General features: G+C 34.9%; 1 protein-coding gene across 1 annotated transcript in view; it reads right to left on the bottom strand.

Annotated features, from left to right (window-relative positions):
- The window catches only part of NEK10 (NIMA related kinase 10), a gene marked incomplete at its 3' end in the record, with an annotated part of 225,272 nt that overhangs the window by 33,906 nt on the left and 176,048 nt on the right, over window positions 1-15,318 (bottom strand). The window contains 1 exon segment of the mRNA XM_081247364.1: window positions 9,131-9,344. Within this exon segment, the coding sequence (XP_081103490.1) occupies window positions 9,131-9,344 (214 nt within the window).

The raw sequence follows: 15,318 nt of genomic DNA, 5'->3' as shown, positions 1-15,318 counted from the left end.
CGAAATTGAGCTATTTGTAATGAGGTGGATGGACCTAGAGTCTGTCATACAGAGTGAAGTAAGTCAGAAAGAGAAAAACAAATACCGTATGCTAACACATATATATGGAATTTAAGAAAAAAAAATGTCATGAAGAACATAGGGGTAAGACAGGAATAAAGACACAGACCTACTAGAGAATGGACTTGAGGATATGGGGAGGGGGAAGGGTAAGCTGTGACAAAGCGAGAGAGTGGCATGGACATATATACACTACCAAATGTAAAATAGATAGCTAGTGGGAAGCAGCCTCATAGCACAGGGAGATCAGCTTGGTGTTTTGTGACCACCTAGTGGGGTGGGATAGGGAGTGTGGGAGGGAGGGAGATGCAAGAGGGAAGAGATATGGGAACATATGTATATGTATAACTGATTCACTTTGTTATAAAGCAGAAACCAACACACCACTGTAAAGCAATTATACTCCAATAAAGATGTAAAAAAAAGAATATTAAAAGCAACAACAACAAAAAAACACAAGAAGTTTCATACAATGGAACTCTCATAAGATTATCAGCTGACTTTTCAGCAGAAACTGCAGGCCTGAAGTGAGTGGCATGATATAGTTAAAATAATGAAAAGGAAAAACTTACAACCAAGAATATTCTACTTGGCAAGGCTGTCATTCAGATTTGATGGAGATGAAGAGTTTTACAGACAAGCAAAAGCTCAAAGAGTTCAGCATCACCAAACCAGCTTTACAAGAAATGTTAAAGGGACTTCTCCAAGTGTAAAAGGCCACAACTAAAAACAGAAAAATTACAAAAGTTAAAGGCTCACTGGTAAAGGTAAATATACATGTAGAAAGATAGTAGGAAGGTTAAAAGACAAAAGTAATAAAAGCCTTTGGTCAGCAACAAGTAATTAAGGGGTACACAAAACAAAAATGATGTAAAATATGATGTCAAAAACAGAAATCATGATAGGAGGGAACTTAGATTGCAGGATTTTTAAAATACAATTTAAATTGAGATCAGCAGGGCTTCCCTGGTGGTGCAGTTGTTGAGAATCTGCCTGCTAATGCAGGGGACACGGGTCGAGACCTGGTCTGGGAAGATCCCACATTCCGGGGAGCAACTAGGACCGTGAGCTGCAACTACTGAGCCTGCACGTCTGGAACCTCTGCTCTGCAACAAGAGAGGCCACAACAGTGAGAGGCCCACGCACTGCAATGAAGAGTGGCCCCCGCTTGCCACAACTAGAGAAAGCCCTTCCACAGAAATGAAGACCCAACACAGCCAAAAATAAAAATAATTAAAAGAAGCCTCAACATAAAAAAAATTGAGATCAGCAACTTAAAATTTAAAAAATGTATATCTGTGTGTGTATATATATATATATATGTGCATATAGCTATATATAAACCTCATGGTAATAACAAAACAAAAATCTATAATAGACACACACAAAAAAGAGAAAAGAATCCCAACATAACACTAAAGATAGTCCTCAAGCCACTGGTGAAGAGAACAAAGGAAGAAAGAGCACAAAAATAACTACAACAACAACCAAAAAACAATTAACAAAATGGCAATAAGTACATACCTATCAATAATTACTTTAAATGTACATGGACTAAATGCTCTAATCAAAAGACACAGAGTGGCTGAATGGATAAAAAAGCAAGATCCACATATACGCTGCCTACAAGACACTCATTTCAAATAAAAAGACACACACAGACTGAAAGTGAGGGGATGGAAAAGGTATTCCATGCAAATGGAAAAGAAAAGAAAGCTTGAGTAGCAATAATTATATCAGACAAAATAGCATTTAAAACAAAGACTGTAAAAAGACAGAAGAATTTTACAATCATCAAGGGCCAAGAAGATATAACAATTTAAAATATATAAGCACCCAACATAAATACCTAAATATATAAAGCAAATATTAACAAACATAATTAGAGAAATTGACAGTAGCACAATAATAGCAGAGGACTTTAACACTCAACTTACATCAGTGGAGAGATCATCCAGACAGAAAATCAATAAGGAAACACTGGTCTTAAATGACACACTAGACCAAATAGACTTAACAGATATACATAAAACATTCCACCAAAAACCAGAAGAATACACATTCCTTTCAAGCATACATGGAACATTCTCCAGGATAGATCACATGTTAGGCAACAAAATAAGTCTCAGTAAATTTAAGAAAAATTAAACCATATCAAGCGTATTTTCTGACCATAATGTTATGAGACTAGAATCAACTACAAGAAAAAAACTGCAAAATACACAAACACATGAAGGCTAAACAATATGCTACTAAACAACAAATGGATTACTGAAGAAATCAAAGAAGAAATCAAAAAATACTTGTAGACAAACGAAAATGAAACACAACAGTCCAAAATCTATGGGATGCAGCAAAAGCAGTTCAAAGATTGAAGTTTATAGCAATAGAAGCCTACCTTAGGAAACAAGAAAAAATTGAAAAAACCCCACCAAAAACCAAAACCTAACAAACAACAACCCCCCACAAAAAAACCCCAACAAAAAACCCAACTTAAACTTACACCTAACAGAATTTGAAAAAGAAGAATGAAGAAAACCCAAAGTTAGCAGAAAGAAAGAAAACGTAAAGATCAGAGGAGAAATAAATGAAACAGAGGTCAAAAAAAAAAACCCCAAGACAAAACAATAAAAAAGATTGGTGAATCTAAGAGCAATTGTCTTGAAAATATAAACAAAATTGATAAACCTTTAGCCAGATTCACTATGAAAAAAATGAGAAAACGAGAGAGGGTTCAAATCAATAAAATCAGAAATGAAAAATGAGAGGTTACAAACACCACAGAAATACAGAGAATCATGAGAGAGTTCTATAAATGATTGTATGCCAATAAAACGGACAACCAAGAAGTAACGGACAAATTCCAAGAAATGTAGAATCTCCCAAGACTGCACCAGGAAAAAATAGAAAACATGAACAGACAATTTACCAGTAATGGAATTAAAATAGTAATAAAAAAATCCAACAAACTAAAGTCCAGGACCAGGTGCTTCACAGGTAAACTCTACCAAACATTCAGAAAAGAGTTAGCACCTATCCTTCACAAACTATTCCAAAAAGTTTCAGAGAGAGGAACACTTCTGAACACATTCTAAAAGGCCAATATCACACTATACCAAAGCCAGACCAAGATATAATAAAAAAGAATAGTGACCAATATCACTGATGAACATAAATGCAAAATTCTCAAGAAAATATTAGCAAACTGTATTCAACAATACATTAAGAGGATCATACATCTTCATCAAATGGGATTTATATCAGGGATGCAAGAATGGTTGAATCACTGTGAAACACCACATTAACAAAGTGAGGAACTCACCAGGAAGGAAAGAGAGAGGACACAAAGAAAGAAAATAAGAAAATGAAAGAAGAGAAATAACAACCAATACCGCAGAAATACCCAAAAAAATAAAAAAGAATACTATGTGCAATTATATGTTAACAAATTGGACAACCTAGAAGAAATGGAAGTTTCTAGAAACATACAGCCTGCCAAAACTGCATCAAAAGGAAATAGATAATTGAACAGACCAATCACTAGAAGTGAAATAGAATCTGTAATAATAAATTTTTTTAAAAAAAACCTCCCTGCAAACAAAAGTCCAGGACCAGATGGCTCCACTGGGGAATTCTATAAACATACAAAGAAGAATATATACAAATCCTCCTCAAACTCTTCCAAAAGACTGAAAAGAAGGGAACACTCCTGTAGTCATGCTATGAAGCCACCATAATCCTGATACTAAAACCAGACAAAGACACTACCAAAAAAGAAAATTATAGGCCAATATCTTTGATGGATATAGATGCAAAAGTCCTCAACAAAATATTAGTAAACCAAATCCAACACAGAAAAATCCTTTTTCATATACCATGATCAAGCTGGATTCATCCCAGGGTCACAAGGATGGTTCCACATATGTAAATCAATCAATGTGATACACCATTATCAACAGAAGAAAAGACAAAACCACATGATCATTTCAATAGATACAGAAAAAGCATCTGATAAAATTCAACATCCTTTCATGAAAAATACTCTCACCAAAGTGCGTATAGAGCATAATTCAGAATAATAAAAGCTATTTATGACAAAAACACAGCCAACGTAGTACTCAGTGGTGAAAAGTTGAAAGCCTTCCCACTAAATTCAAGGAACAAGACAAGGATACCCACTCTCATGACTTCTATTCAACATAGTATCAAACTTCTGAGCCACAGCAGCCAGACTAGACAAGGAAATTAAAGGTATCCAAATTGGAAGGGAAGAGGTGAAATTGTCATTATATGCAGATGATATGATGCATATACACATACAGAAAACCCTAAAGACTCCACACAAAAATTACTAGAACTGATAAATGAGTTCAGCAAGGTAGAAGGATACAAGATTAACATACAGCAATTGGTTGCATTTCTTTTCACTAACAATGAAATATCAGAAGAAGAAAGTTTAAAAAAAATCCCTTTTAAAATTGCACCAAACAAACGAAATAGTACTTAGGCATAAACCTAACCAAGGAGGTGAAAGACTTAAATCCCAAAAACTATAAAATATTTTTAAAGGAAGTTAAAGATGATTAGAATAAATAGAAAGATATCCCATGATCCTGGAATGAAAGAATTAATATTATTAAAATGGTCACACTATCCAAAGAAATCTACAGGTTTAATACAATCCCTATCAAATTACCCATGACATTTTTCAATGAACTAGAAAAAATAATCCTAAAATTTATATGGAACCACAGAAAGACCCAGAATTGCCAAAGTAACCCTGAGGAAAAAAGAAGAGAGCTAGAGGCATAACCCTCACAGACTTCAGACAATACTACAAAGCTACAGCAATCAAAACTGCATGGTATTGGCACAAAAAGAGACATATAGATCTCTGCAATAGAAGAGAGAGCTCAGAAATAAACACACACCTACGGTCAATTAATCTTTGACAAAGGAGGCAAGAAAATACAATGGAGAAAAGACAGTCTCTTCTGGAAGTGGTGGTGGGAAAGCTGAGTAGCTGCATGTAAATAAATGAACTTAGAACACATCCTCAAACCATACACAAAAATAGACTCAAAATGGCTTAAAGGGTTAATTATAAGACATGACACCATAAAACTCCCAGAAGAGAACATAGGCAGAATACTCTTTGACATAAAGTGTAGCAATATTTTTTTGGATCTGTCTCCTAAGGCAAAAGGAATAAAAGCAAAAATAAACAAATGGGACCTAATCAAAGGAGAAAAAACAAAAAGACAACCTACAGACTGGGAAAATATTTGCAAATGATGCGACCGACAAGGGAATAATCTCCAAAATATACAAACAGCTCATACAACTCAATATCCAAAAAACAAACAACCCAATAAAAAAATGGACAGAAGACCTAAATTGGCATTTCTCCAAAAAAGGCATAGAGATGGCCAAAAGGCACATGAGAAGATGCTCAATATTGCTAATTATTAGAGAAATGCAAATCAAAACTACAATGAGATATCACTTCACACCAGTCTGAATGGTTGTCATCAAAAAGTCTATAAATAATAAGTGCTGGAGAGGGTGTGGAGAAAAGGGAATTCTCCTACACTGTTGGTAGGAATGTAAATTTGTGCAGCTACTATAGAGAACAGTATGGATATTCCTCAAAACACTAAAAATAGAGTTGCCATATGATCCAGCAATCCCACTCCTGGGCATATATCCAAAGAAAACTCTAATTTGAAAAGATACATGCACCCCAATGATCATAGCAGCACTATTTACAATAGCCAAGACATGGAAGCAACCTAAATGTCCATCAATAGATGAATGGATAAAGAAGATATGGTATATATGTATATAATGGAATATTACCCAGACATAAAAAAGAATAAAACAATGTAATTTGCAACAATGTGAATGAGCCTATAGATTATCATACTAAGTGAAATCAGAGAAAGACAAATATCACATGATATCACTTATATGTGGAATCTAAAAAAAGTGACACAAATGAACTTATTTACAAAACAGAAACTGACTCACAGACACAGAAAACAAACTTATGGTTACCAAAGGGGAAAGGAGGAGTGATAAATTAGGAGTTTGGGATTAACAAATACACACTATTATATATAAAGTAGAAAACAACCAGGATCTACTCTATGGAACAGGGAACTATATTCAATATCTTGTAATAACCTATAATGGAATAGAGTCTGATAAAGAATAACATATATATATATATATATATATATATACAAAAACTGAATCACCCTGCTGTATGTACACCAGAAACTATCACAACACTGTAAATCAACTCTACTTAAAAAACAAGAAATTGAAGAATAAAAATCATATGATCATCTTAATAGATGCAGAAAAAGGTTTTGACAAAATTCAACATCCACTTACAATTAAAAACTCTCCACAAACTGGGTATAGAGGGAACATACCTCATCATAATAAAGCCCATATATGATAAACCCACAGCTAACAGCCTACTAAACAGTGAAGAGCTAAAAGCATTTCTTCTAAGATCAGGAACAAGACAAGGATGCCCATTCTTGCCCCTTTTTTCAACATAATATTGGAAGTCTTAGCTGTAGCAATCAGACAAGAAAAAGAAGCAAATGGAATCCAAATTGAAAAGAAAGAAGTAAAACTGTCACTATTTGCAGATGATGTGGTACTAAACATAGAAAATCTTAAAGGCAGCACCAAAAAACTACTATAACTCATCAATGAATTCAGTAAAGTTTCAGGATACAAAATTAATATACAGAAATCTGTTACATTTCTACACATTAAGAACAAGCTATCAGAAAGAGAAATTAGGAAAACAATCCCATTTACCATCCATCAAAAATATACCTAGGAAAAAATCTAATTAAGGAGGTTAAAACTCCTTAATTGGAGTTGGAAAACTGGACAACTTTAAGACACTAAAGCATTGGAAAACTCTAAGACACTGATGAAAAAAACTGAAGAGGACAAAAAAAGATGACAAGAGATACTGTGTCCATGGATTGGAAGAATTAACATTGTAAAAATGATCATACTACCTAAGGCAGATGCAATGCAATCCCTATCAAAATACCAGTGGCATTTTTCACAGAAGTAGAAAAAAATTCCAAAGTGTGTATGCAAACACAAAAGATCTTAAATAGCCAAAGCAATCTTGAGAAAAGCCTCAGAGCTGGAGGTATCATGCTCCCTTCAGACTATATTACAAAGCTACAGTCATCAATACAGTATGGTACTGGCACAAAAATGGATACATAGATCAATGGGTTAGAATAGAGAGCCTGGAATAAACCCATGCACTTCTGGCCTATTAATGTATGAAAAAGAAGGCAAGAATATACAACGGGGAAAAGACAGTCTCTTCAATTAGTGGTGCTAGGAATACTGGATGCTACATGTAAAAGAATGAAATTAAAACATTTTCTCACAGCATATAGGAAAATAATCTCAAAATGGATTAAAGACCTAAATGTAAGACTGGAATCAATAAAACTCCAGAAGAAAACATAAGCAGAATACTATAAAGAAGATGTGGTACATATATATGCAGTAGAATACCACTCAGCCATAAAAAAAGAATGAAATTTTGCTGTTTGCAACCGAGTGGATGGACCTGGAGGGTATTATGCTTAGTGAAATAAGTCAGACAGAGAAAAACAAATACTATATGATATCACTTGTATGTGGAATCTCAAAAAAATAAAACAAACAGATGAATATAATAAAACAAATAGACTCATATATAGAGAGAACAAACTAGTGGTTTCCAGTGGGGAGATGGAAGGAGGAGGGGCAAGATAAGGGTAGGGAATTAGGAGACACAAACTATTAGGTATAAAATAAATAAGATACAAGGATGCTATGTACAGCACTGGGAATATAGCTACTATTTTATAAAAACTTGGAATGGAGTATAAATTGAAAAACTATGAACCACTATGTTATATACCTGAAAGTAATATAATATTGTAAATCAACTATATTTCAATTAAAAAAACATGAAAAGTGAAATAAAAGGTATGACTGTACTAAAAACATAAAAAATGAAATAAAAATTTTAAAAACCCACCAAAATTATATTGATTGAATCTTTAACTTCCAGATTCCAAGAATGGCAAGATAAACCACCAAATAGTATTGCTTTCCTAAAAAAGCAGGTTGCTGGAAATGCTGTTATTCAAGAAATCAAAACTGGCTCTTCTTGGAGACTAATTCTTATATAATTTTCCCAGCTGAGGCAGATCATGGAAAGGAATTTAGTGACCAGGTATCCTGATCAAGGATGGGCTTTGTGACCCTATTGTGCTGGGCCCATCCTCAGGAGGGTTAAAAAAGAACATTTATGGGTTGAAGGGCCCCTTAATAAATCCCTGCTTTCAGGGGACCCAGAGCATGAGTGAAGGATAAGTCATGGGTCATGATACAACAAAGGCAGAGAGAAAATAGAACAAGGGTGTCACAGGCACCATCGCATGCACTTGCGGAAGTCTGTGGCTTTGGCATCCCTTTTTCAAGTATAATCAGAAATAAACTTAAATATCAAAATAATTTAAAGGTTAATGTCATGAAAAATAAAAGCACATATTCTGATTTGTAACATGGCAAAATTACTACCACCAAAAACAGTAATGAAATCAATTACACAGACTAATAAGAAAAATTTTTTAAGGCAAATATAATTTCCTTCTTTAAACTGACATACAATATTTTCATCCATATTTCCAAGATTGCTGAATAAATTGAATATAAGCAGTCACTGCTACTTATACAAAGATCATATTACAAACTTAAAGAATTTCTAAGATATCTTTTTGATACCTCTGGTTTTGTAATATACAACAAATTATGGGTTAGTTCTTTGGAACATCAATTATATTGACTTAATTTTAACTATAAGATATCAAAATGGATGCAAATATGTATCTCTATAGTAGTGAAATATTACATGTAGCAATTAATATTTTTCTAACTTAAGATTAATTTTCCTCAACACAAGCAAGAACAGCCTCAGACAGTCCATCAGAACGCATCCTGAAGAGATTGAAAGATTTCCACTTACTTGAGAGAGAAGAGCCGGCTCGCGCTGACACATGACTGTGTTCCGGTTGGCTTCCATAAAATACCTCTGTGTGCGTCTCCGTTCCCGTTCCAGCTTCTTCTCCAAGGCCAGCTGGGATGAGGATAAATTATCTACATACTTCATCATGACATCTGATATCATGGAGCTGACTTCTACGATATCTGGGCGGGTTTCTGCATCAGGAGTGAGGCATCTAAGGGAAGATAACCTAATTACAGCCCTCTGGTCAAAATCGGGACCAGGCCATGGGGTGTGAAGGGCCAAGTTTAAATTCTGCTGTGTGTCCCCAATGATGTTTGCACCCAAGAGAACCCGGGCAAGGTGGACATCAAGCATAGCTTTGCATCAAAGACCTCTCAAAAGGCATTTGGAAAGTTTGGGGAGGAGAAGGAGCAGCACTGTTCTCTTTGCAGCTAGGCTGGTGGGCAAGGGTTACAGGCTGCACAGGAAGCTGCTCCCAGTCTCAGGATGGGCAGGTGGGGTCTGCGTCTCCTTGTGTAAGTGGTTATTTTGTAAAACCACTCCAACTCATCGGCCAGTTAAACAAAGAATGATCCCAATAATATAGGCCCTGATGATCACACCTGATGCACCAAAAGGAAGGCAGGATTCTTGGTGGGGTGGGGGGAGATAACAACTTTTTGGCCTTTTCCAGCTGTATAGGGGCAATGTCAACAACTTTGATTAGTGAGAGTCTTACAAAGCATGATGTCATAAAAATAAAATTCAACCCAGTTACTTAGAGGTTTAAGGTGAGTTTCATAATTTTTAACAGATAATTTGACACATCACATGCTAAAACTTTTCTCGGATTTTGGCAGTAGGAAATATCAATCAGCCTGCTAAAGGGAGCATTGTTTCTGTCACAGATAAACACTAAGAGAAGGCTATTCTAGATGCTTGTGGAACCAATTATCAAGATCACTGGTTAGCATAATTTAAAACATTCTGGCACTCACTACAATATTTGTCTATCTTTTTAATTCAAAAGCTCTAATTTCAATGAAGTTATGTGTACTTCTCAATAAAATTTAACTTATTTGGACTTTGACTAAAAGATCTAATTTTCACATCTTGTATTTGATTTAGCATCCCAAAGTTAATACAACTTTCAACTATACTAATGTCTCCAGGCAAGATTTAAGAATTATTACTCACAATTACTATTAATAACAGAAGTGAAAATAACACTCTAACTAGTTATTTTTCTAATTATTCATCCTTAAGGTTTCTTTGCATTTATTTATTTATTTTATTTTTCTTTTATTTTAAATTGTAGATGATTTAAAATGTTAGAGTAGTTTCAGGTATACAACATAGTGATTGAATATTTTTATAGATTGTATTCCATTTAAAGTTATTATAAAATATTGGCTATAGTCCCTGTGCTGTACAATATATCCTTGTATCTATTTCATACCTAGTAGTGTACCTCTTAATCCCCTTCCCCTATCTTGCCTCTCCCCCAACCCCTCTACCCACTGTTTTTTTCACTGTATCTATGAGTCTGTCCTATTTTGTTATATTCATTCATTTGTTTTACTTTTTAGATTAATATATGTGACAAGATACAGTATTTGTCTTTCTCTGTCTGACTTAGTTCAATTAGTATGATACCCTCTAAGTCCATCCATGTAGTTGCAAATGGCAAAATTTCATTCTTTTCTATGGCTGAGATAATTCCTATGTATTTTATTATTTTTGAAGCAACCATAAATGGCAGTATTTTCTTGCATGCTCTTTCTGAGAATTCATTATTATATGTTGTTTAAAAAATCAACAGATTTCCATATAATAATGTTGTATCCTGATTTACTGAATCACTTATTAGTTCTAATAGTTTTTTGGTGGAGAACTTAGGGTTTTATATATATAGTATCATGTCCTCTGAAAATAGTGACAATTTTACTTTTTCCCTTCCAGTTTGGATGCCTTTTATTTCTTTTTCTTGTCTGATTGCTGTGCCTAGGAATTCCAGTACTATGTTAACTAGAAATGGTGAGAGTGGGCATCCTTGTGCCTGATTTTAGAGACAATCTAATGATAACCCTGCTGGTATCCTAGGTGGTAGGGGTAGGGTTTTTGTTTTTGTTTTGTTTTTTTCTTTTCAGTACGTTAAATATATCATACCACTCCCTTCTGGCCTGCAATGTTTCTGCAGAAAAAATCAGCTGAAAGCCTTATGGAAGTTCCCTGTAACTGACTGTTTTTCTCTTGCTGCCTTTATTTTATTTTTTATCTTTTTATCCTTTTTTTAAACATCTTTATTGGAGTATAATTGCCTTACAATGGTGTGTTAGTTTCTGCTTTATAACAAAGTGAATCAGCTTTACATATACATATACATATATCCCCATATCTCCTCGCACTTGCATCTCCTTCCCACCACCCTCCATAACCCACCCTTCTAGGTGGTCACAAAGCACTGAGCTGAAATCCCTGTGCTATATGGCTGCTTCCCAGTAGCCATCTACTTTACATTTGGTAGTGTATCTATGTCCATGTCACTCTCTCACTTCATCTCAGCTTACACTTCCCCTTCCCTGTGTCCTCAAGTTCATTCTTTACGTCTGTGTCTTTATTCCTGTCCTGCACCTAGGTTCTTCAAAACCATTTTTTTTTTTAGATTCCATATATATGTGTTAGTATATGGTATTTGTTTTTCTCTTTCTAACTTACTCCACTCTGTATGACATACTCTAGGTCCATCCACCTCATTAAAAATAACTCAATTTCATTTCTTTTTATGGCTGAGTACTATTCCATTGTATATATGTGCCACATCTTCTTTATCCATTCAACTGCTCATGGACACTTAGGTTGCTTCCATGTCCTGGATATTGTAAATAGAGCTGCAATGAACACTGTGGTACATGACTCTTTTTGAATTATGGTTTTCTCAGGGTATATGCCCAGTAGCGGGATTGCTGGGTCATATGGTAGTTCTATTTTCTGTTTTTTAAGGAACCTCCATACTGTTCTCCATACTGGCTGTATCAATTTACATTCCCACCAACAGTGCAAGAGGGTTCCCTTTCTCCACACCCTCTCCAGCATTTATTATTTGTAGATTTTTTGATGATGGCCATTCACACTGGTGTGAGGTGAAACATCATTGTAGTGTTGATTTGCATTTCTCTAATGATTAGTGATGTTGAGCATTCTTTCATGTGTTTGTTGGCAATCTGTATATCTTCTTCGGAGAAATGTCTATTTAGGACTTCTGCCCATTTTTGGATTGGGTTGTTTGTTTTTTGATATTGAGCTGCATGAGCTGCTTGTATATTTTGGAGATTAATCCCTGTCAGTTGCTTCATCTGCAAATATTTTCTCCCATTCTGAGGGTTGTCTTTTCTTCCTGTTGATTGTTTCCTTTGCTGTGCAAAAGCTTGTAAGTTTCATTAGGTCCCATTTGTTTATTTTTGTTTTTATTTCCATTTCTATAGGAGGTGGGTCAAAGAAGATCTTGCTGTGATTTATGTCATAGAGTGTTCTGTCTATGCTTTCCTCTAAGAGTTTTAAAGTGTCTGGCCTGACATTAAGGTTTTTAATCCATTTTGAGCTTATTTTTGTGTATGGTGTTAGGAAGTGTCCTAATTTCATTCTTTTACATGTAGCTGTCCAGTTTTCCCAGCACCACTTATTGAAGAGGCTCTCTTTTCTCCATTGTATACTCTTGCCTCTTTTATCAAAGATAAGGTGACCATAGGTGCGGGGGTTTATCTCTGGGCTTTCTACCCTGTTCCATTGATCTATATTTCTGTTTTTGTGCCAGTACCATGCTGTCTTGATTACTGTACCTTTGTAGTATAGTCTGAAGTCTGGGAGACTGATTCCTTCAGCTCCGTCTTTCTTTCTCAAGATTGCTTTGGCTATTCGGGGTCTTTTGTATTTCCATACAAATTGTGAAATTTTTTGTTCTAGTTCTGTGAAAAATGCCATTGGTAATTTGATAGGGACTACATTGAATCCATAGATTGCTTTGCGTAGTAGAGTCATTTTCACAATGTTGATTCTTCCAATCCAAGAACATGGTATATCTCTCCATCTATTTGTATCATCTTTAATTTCTTCCATCAGTGTCTTATAGTTTTGCACATACAGGACTTTCGTCTCCGTAGGTAGGTTTATCCCTAGGTATTTTATTCTTTGTGTTGCAATGGTAAATGGGAGTGTTTCCTTAACTTCTCTTTCAGATTTTTCATCATTAGTGAATAGGAATGCAAAAGATTCCTCTGCATTCATTTTGTATCCTGCTACTTTACCAAATTCATTGATTAGCTCTAGTAGTTTTCTGGAAGCATCTTTAGGATTCTCTTTATATAGTATCATGTCATCTGCAAACAGTGAGAGTTTATTTCTTTTTGATTTGGATTCCTCTATTTCTTTTTCTTCTCTGATTGCTGTGGCTAAAACATCCAAAACTATGTTGAATAATAGTGGTGAGAGTGGACAACCTGGCCTTCTTCCTGATCTTAGAGGAAATGGTTTCAGTTATTCACCATTGAGAAAGATGTTGTCTGTGGGTTTGTCCTATATGGCCTTTATTATGTTGAGGTAAGTTCCCTCTATGCCTGCTCTCTGGAGGGTTTTTATCATAAGTGGGTGTTGAATTTTGTCAAGAGCTTTTCTGCATCTATTGAGATGATAATATGGTTTTTATCTTTCAATTTGTTAATATGGCTTACTACATTGATTGACTTGCATTTATTGGAGAATCCTTGCATTCCTGGGATAAACCCCACTTGATCATGGTGTATGCTCCTGTTAATGTGCTGTTGGATTCTGTTTTCTAGTATTTTGTTGAGGATATCGGCATCTACATTCATCAGCGATACTGGCCTGTAGTTTTCTTTCTTTGTGACATCTTTGTCTGGTTTTGGTATCAGGGTGATGGTGGCCTCGTAGAATGAGTTGGGAGCGTTCCTCCATCTTCTATATTTTGGAAGAGTTTGAGAAGGATAGGTGTTAGCTCTTCTCTAAGTGTTTGATAGAAATCGCCTGTGAAGCCATCTGGCTTTTGTTTGTTGGAAGATTTTTAATCACAGTCTCAAGTTCAGGGCTTGTGATTGGTCTGTTTATATTTTCATTTCTTCCTGGTTCTGTCTCAGATGCTGTGCTTTCCTAAGAGTTTGTCCATTTCTTCCAGGTTGTCCATTTCATTGACATATAGTTGCTTGTAGTAATCTCTCATGACCCTTTGTATTTCTGCAGTGTCAGTTGTTACTTCTCCTTTTTCATGTCTAATTCTATTGATTTTAGTCTTCTCCGTTTTTTTCTTGATGAGTCTGGCTAATGGTTTATCAATTTTGTTTATCTTCTCAAAGAACCAGCTTTTAGTTTTATCGTTCTTTGCTATTGCTTCCTTCATTTATTTTTCATTTATTTCTGATCTGATGTCTATGATTTATTTCCTTCTGGTAACTTTGGGTTTTTTTTTTTTTTGTTCTTCTTGTTGCATTAGGTGTAAGGTTAGGTTGTTTATTTGAGAGGGTTCTTGTTTCTTGAGGTAGGATTGTATTGCTATAAACTTCCCTCTTAGAACTGCTTTTGCTGCATCCCATAGGTTTTGGGTCAACATGTTTTCATTGTCATTTGTTTCTAGGTATCTCTCAATTTCCTCTTTGATTTCTTCAGTGATTTATTGGTTATTTAGTAGTGTATTGTTTAGCCTCCATGTGTTTGTATTTTATAGATTTTTTCCTGTAACTTATATCTAGTCTCATAGCGTTGTGGCTGGAATAGATACTTGACACAATTTCAATTTTCTAAATTTACAAAGGCTTGATTTGTGACCCAGGATATGATCTATCCTGGAGAACGTTCCTTGAGTACTTGAGGAGAAAGTGTGTTGTGTTGTTTTTTGATGGAATGTCCTATAAATATCAATTAAGTCCATCTTGTTTAATGTATCATTTAAAGCTTGTGTTTTCTTATTTATTTTCATTTTGGATGATCTGTCCATTGATGAAAATGGGGTGTTAAAGTCCCCTACTATTGTTCTGTTTCTGTCGGTTTCCCGTTTTATGGTTGTTAGCATTTGCCTTATGTATTTTGGTGCTCCTATGTTGGGTGCATATATATTTATAATTGTTATATCTTCTTGGATTGATCCCTTGATCACTATGTAGTATACTTCTTTGTCTCTTGTAATAGTCTTTAATTTA

The sequence above is a fragment of the Mesoplodon bidens genome (genome assembly GCF_964165515.1).
Source record: "Mesoplodon bidens genome assembly, chromosome: 10".
Lineage (NCBI taxonomy): Eukaryota > Metazoa > Chordata > Mammalia > Artiodactyla > Ziphiidae > Mesoplodon > Mesoplodon bidens.
The sequence above is the reverse complement of the archived record's forward strand: the minus strand, read 5'-3'. Positions and strand labels throughout refer to the sequence as shown.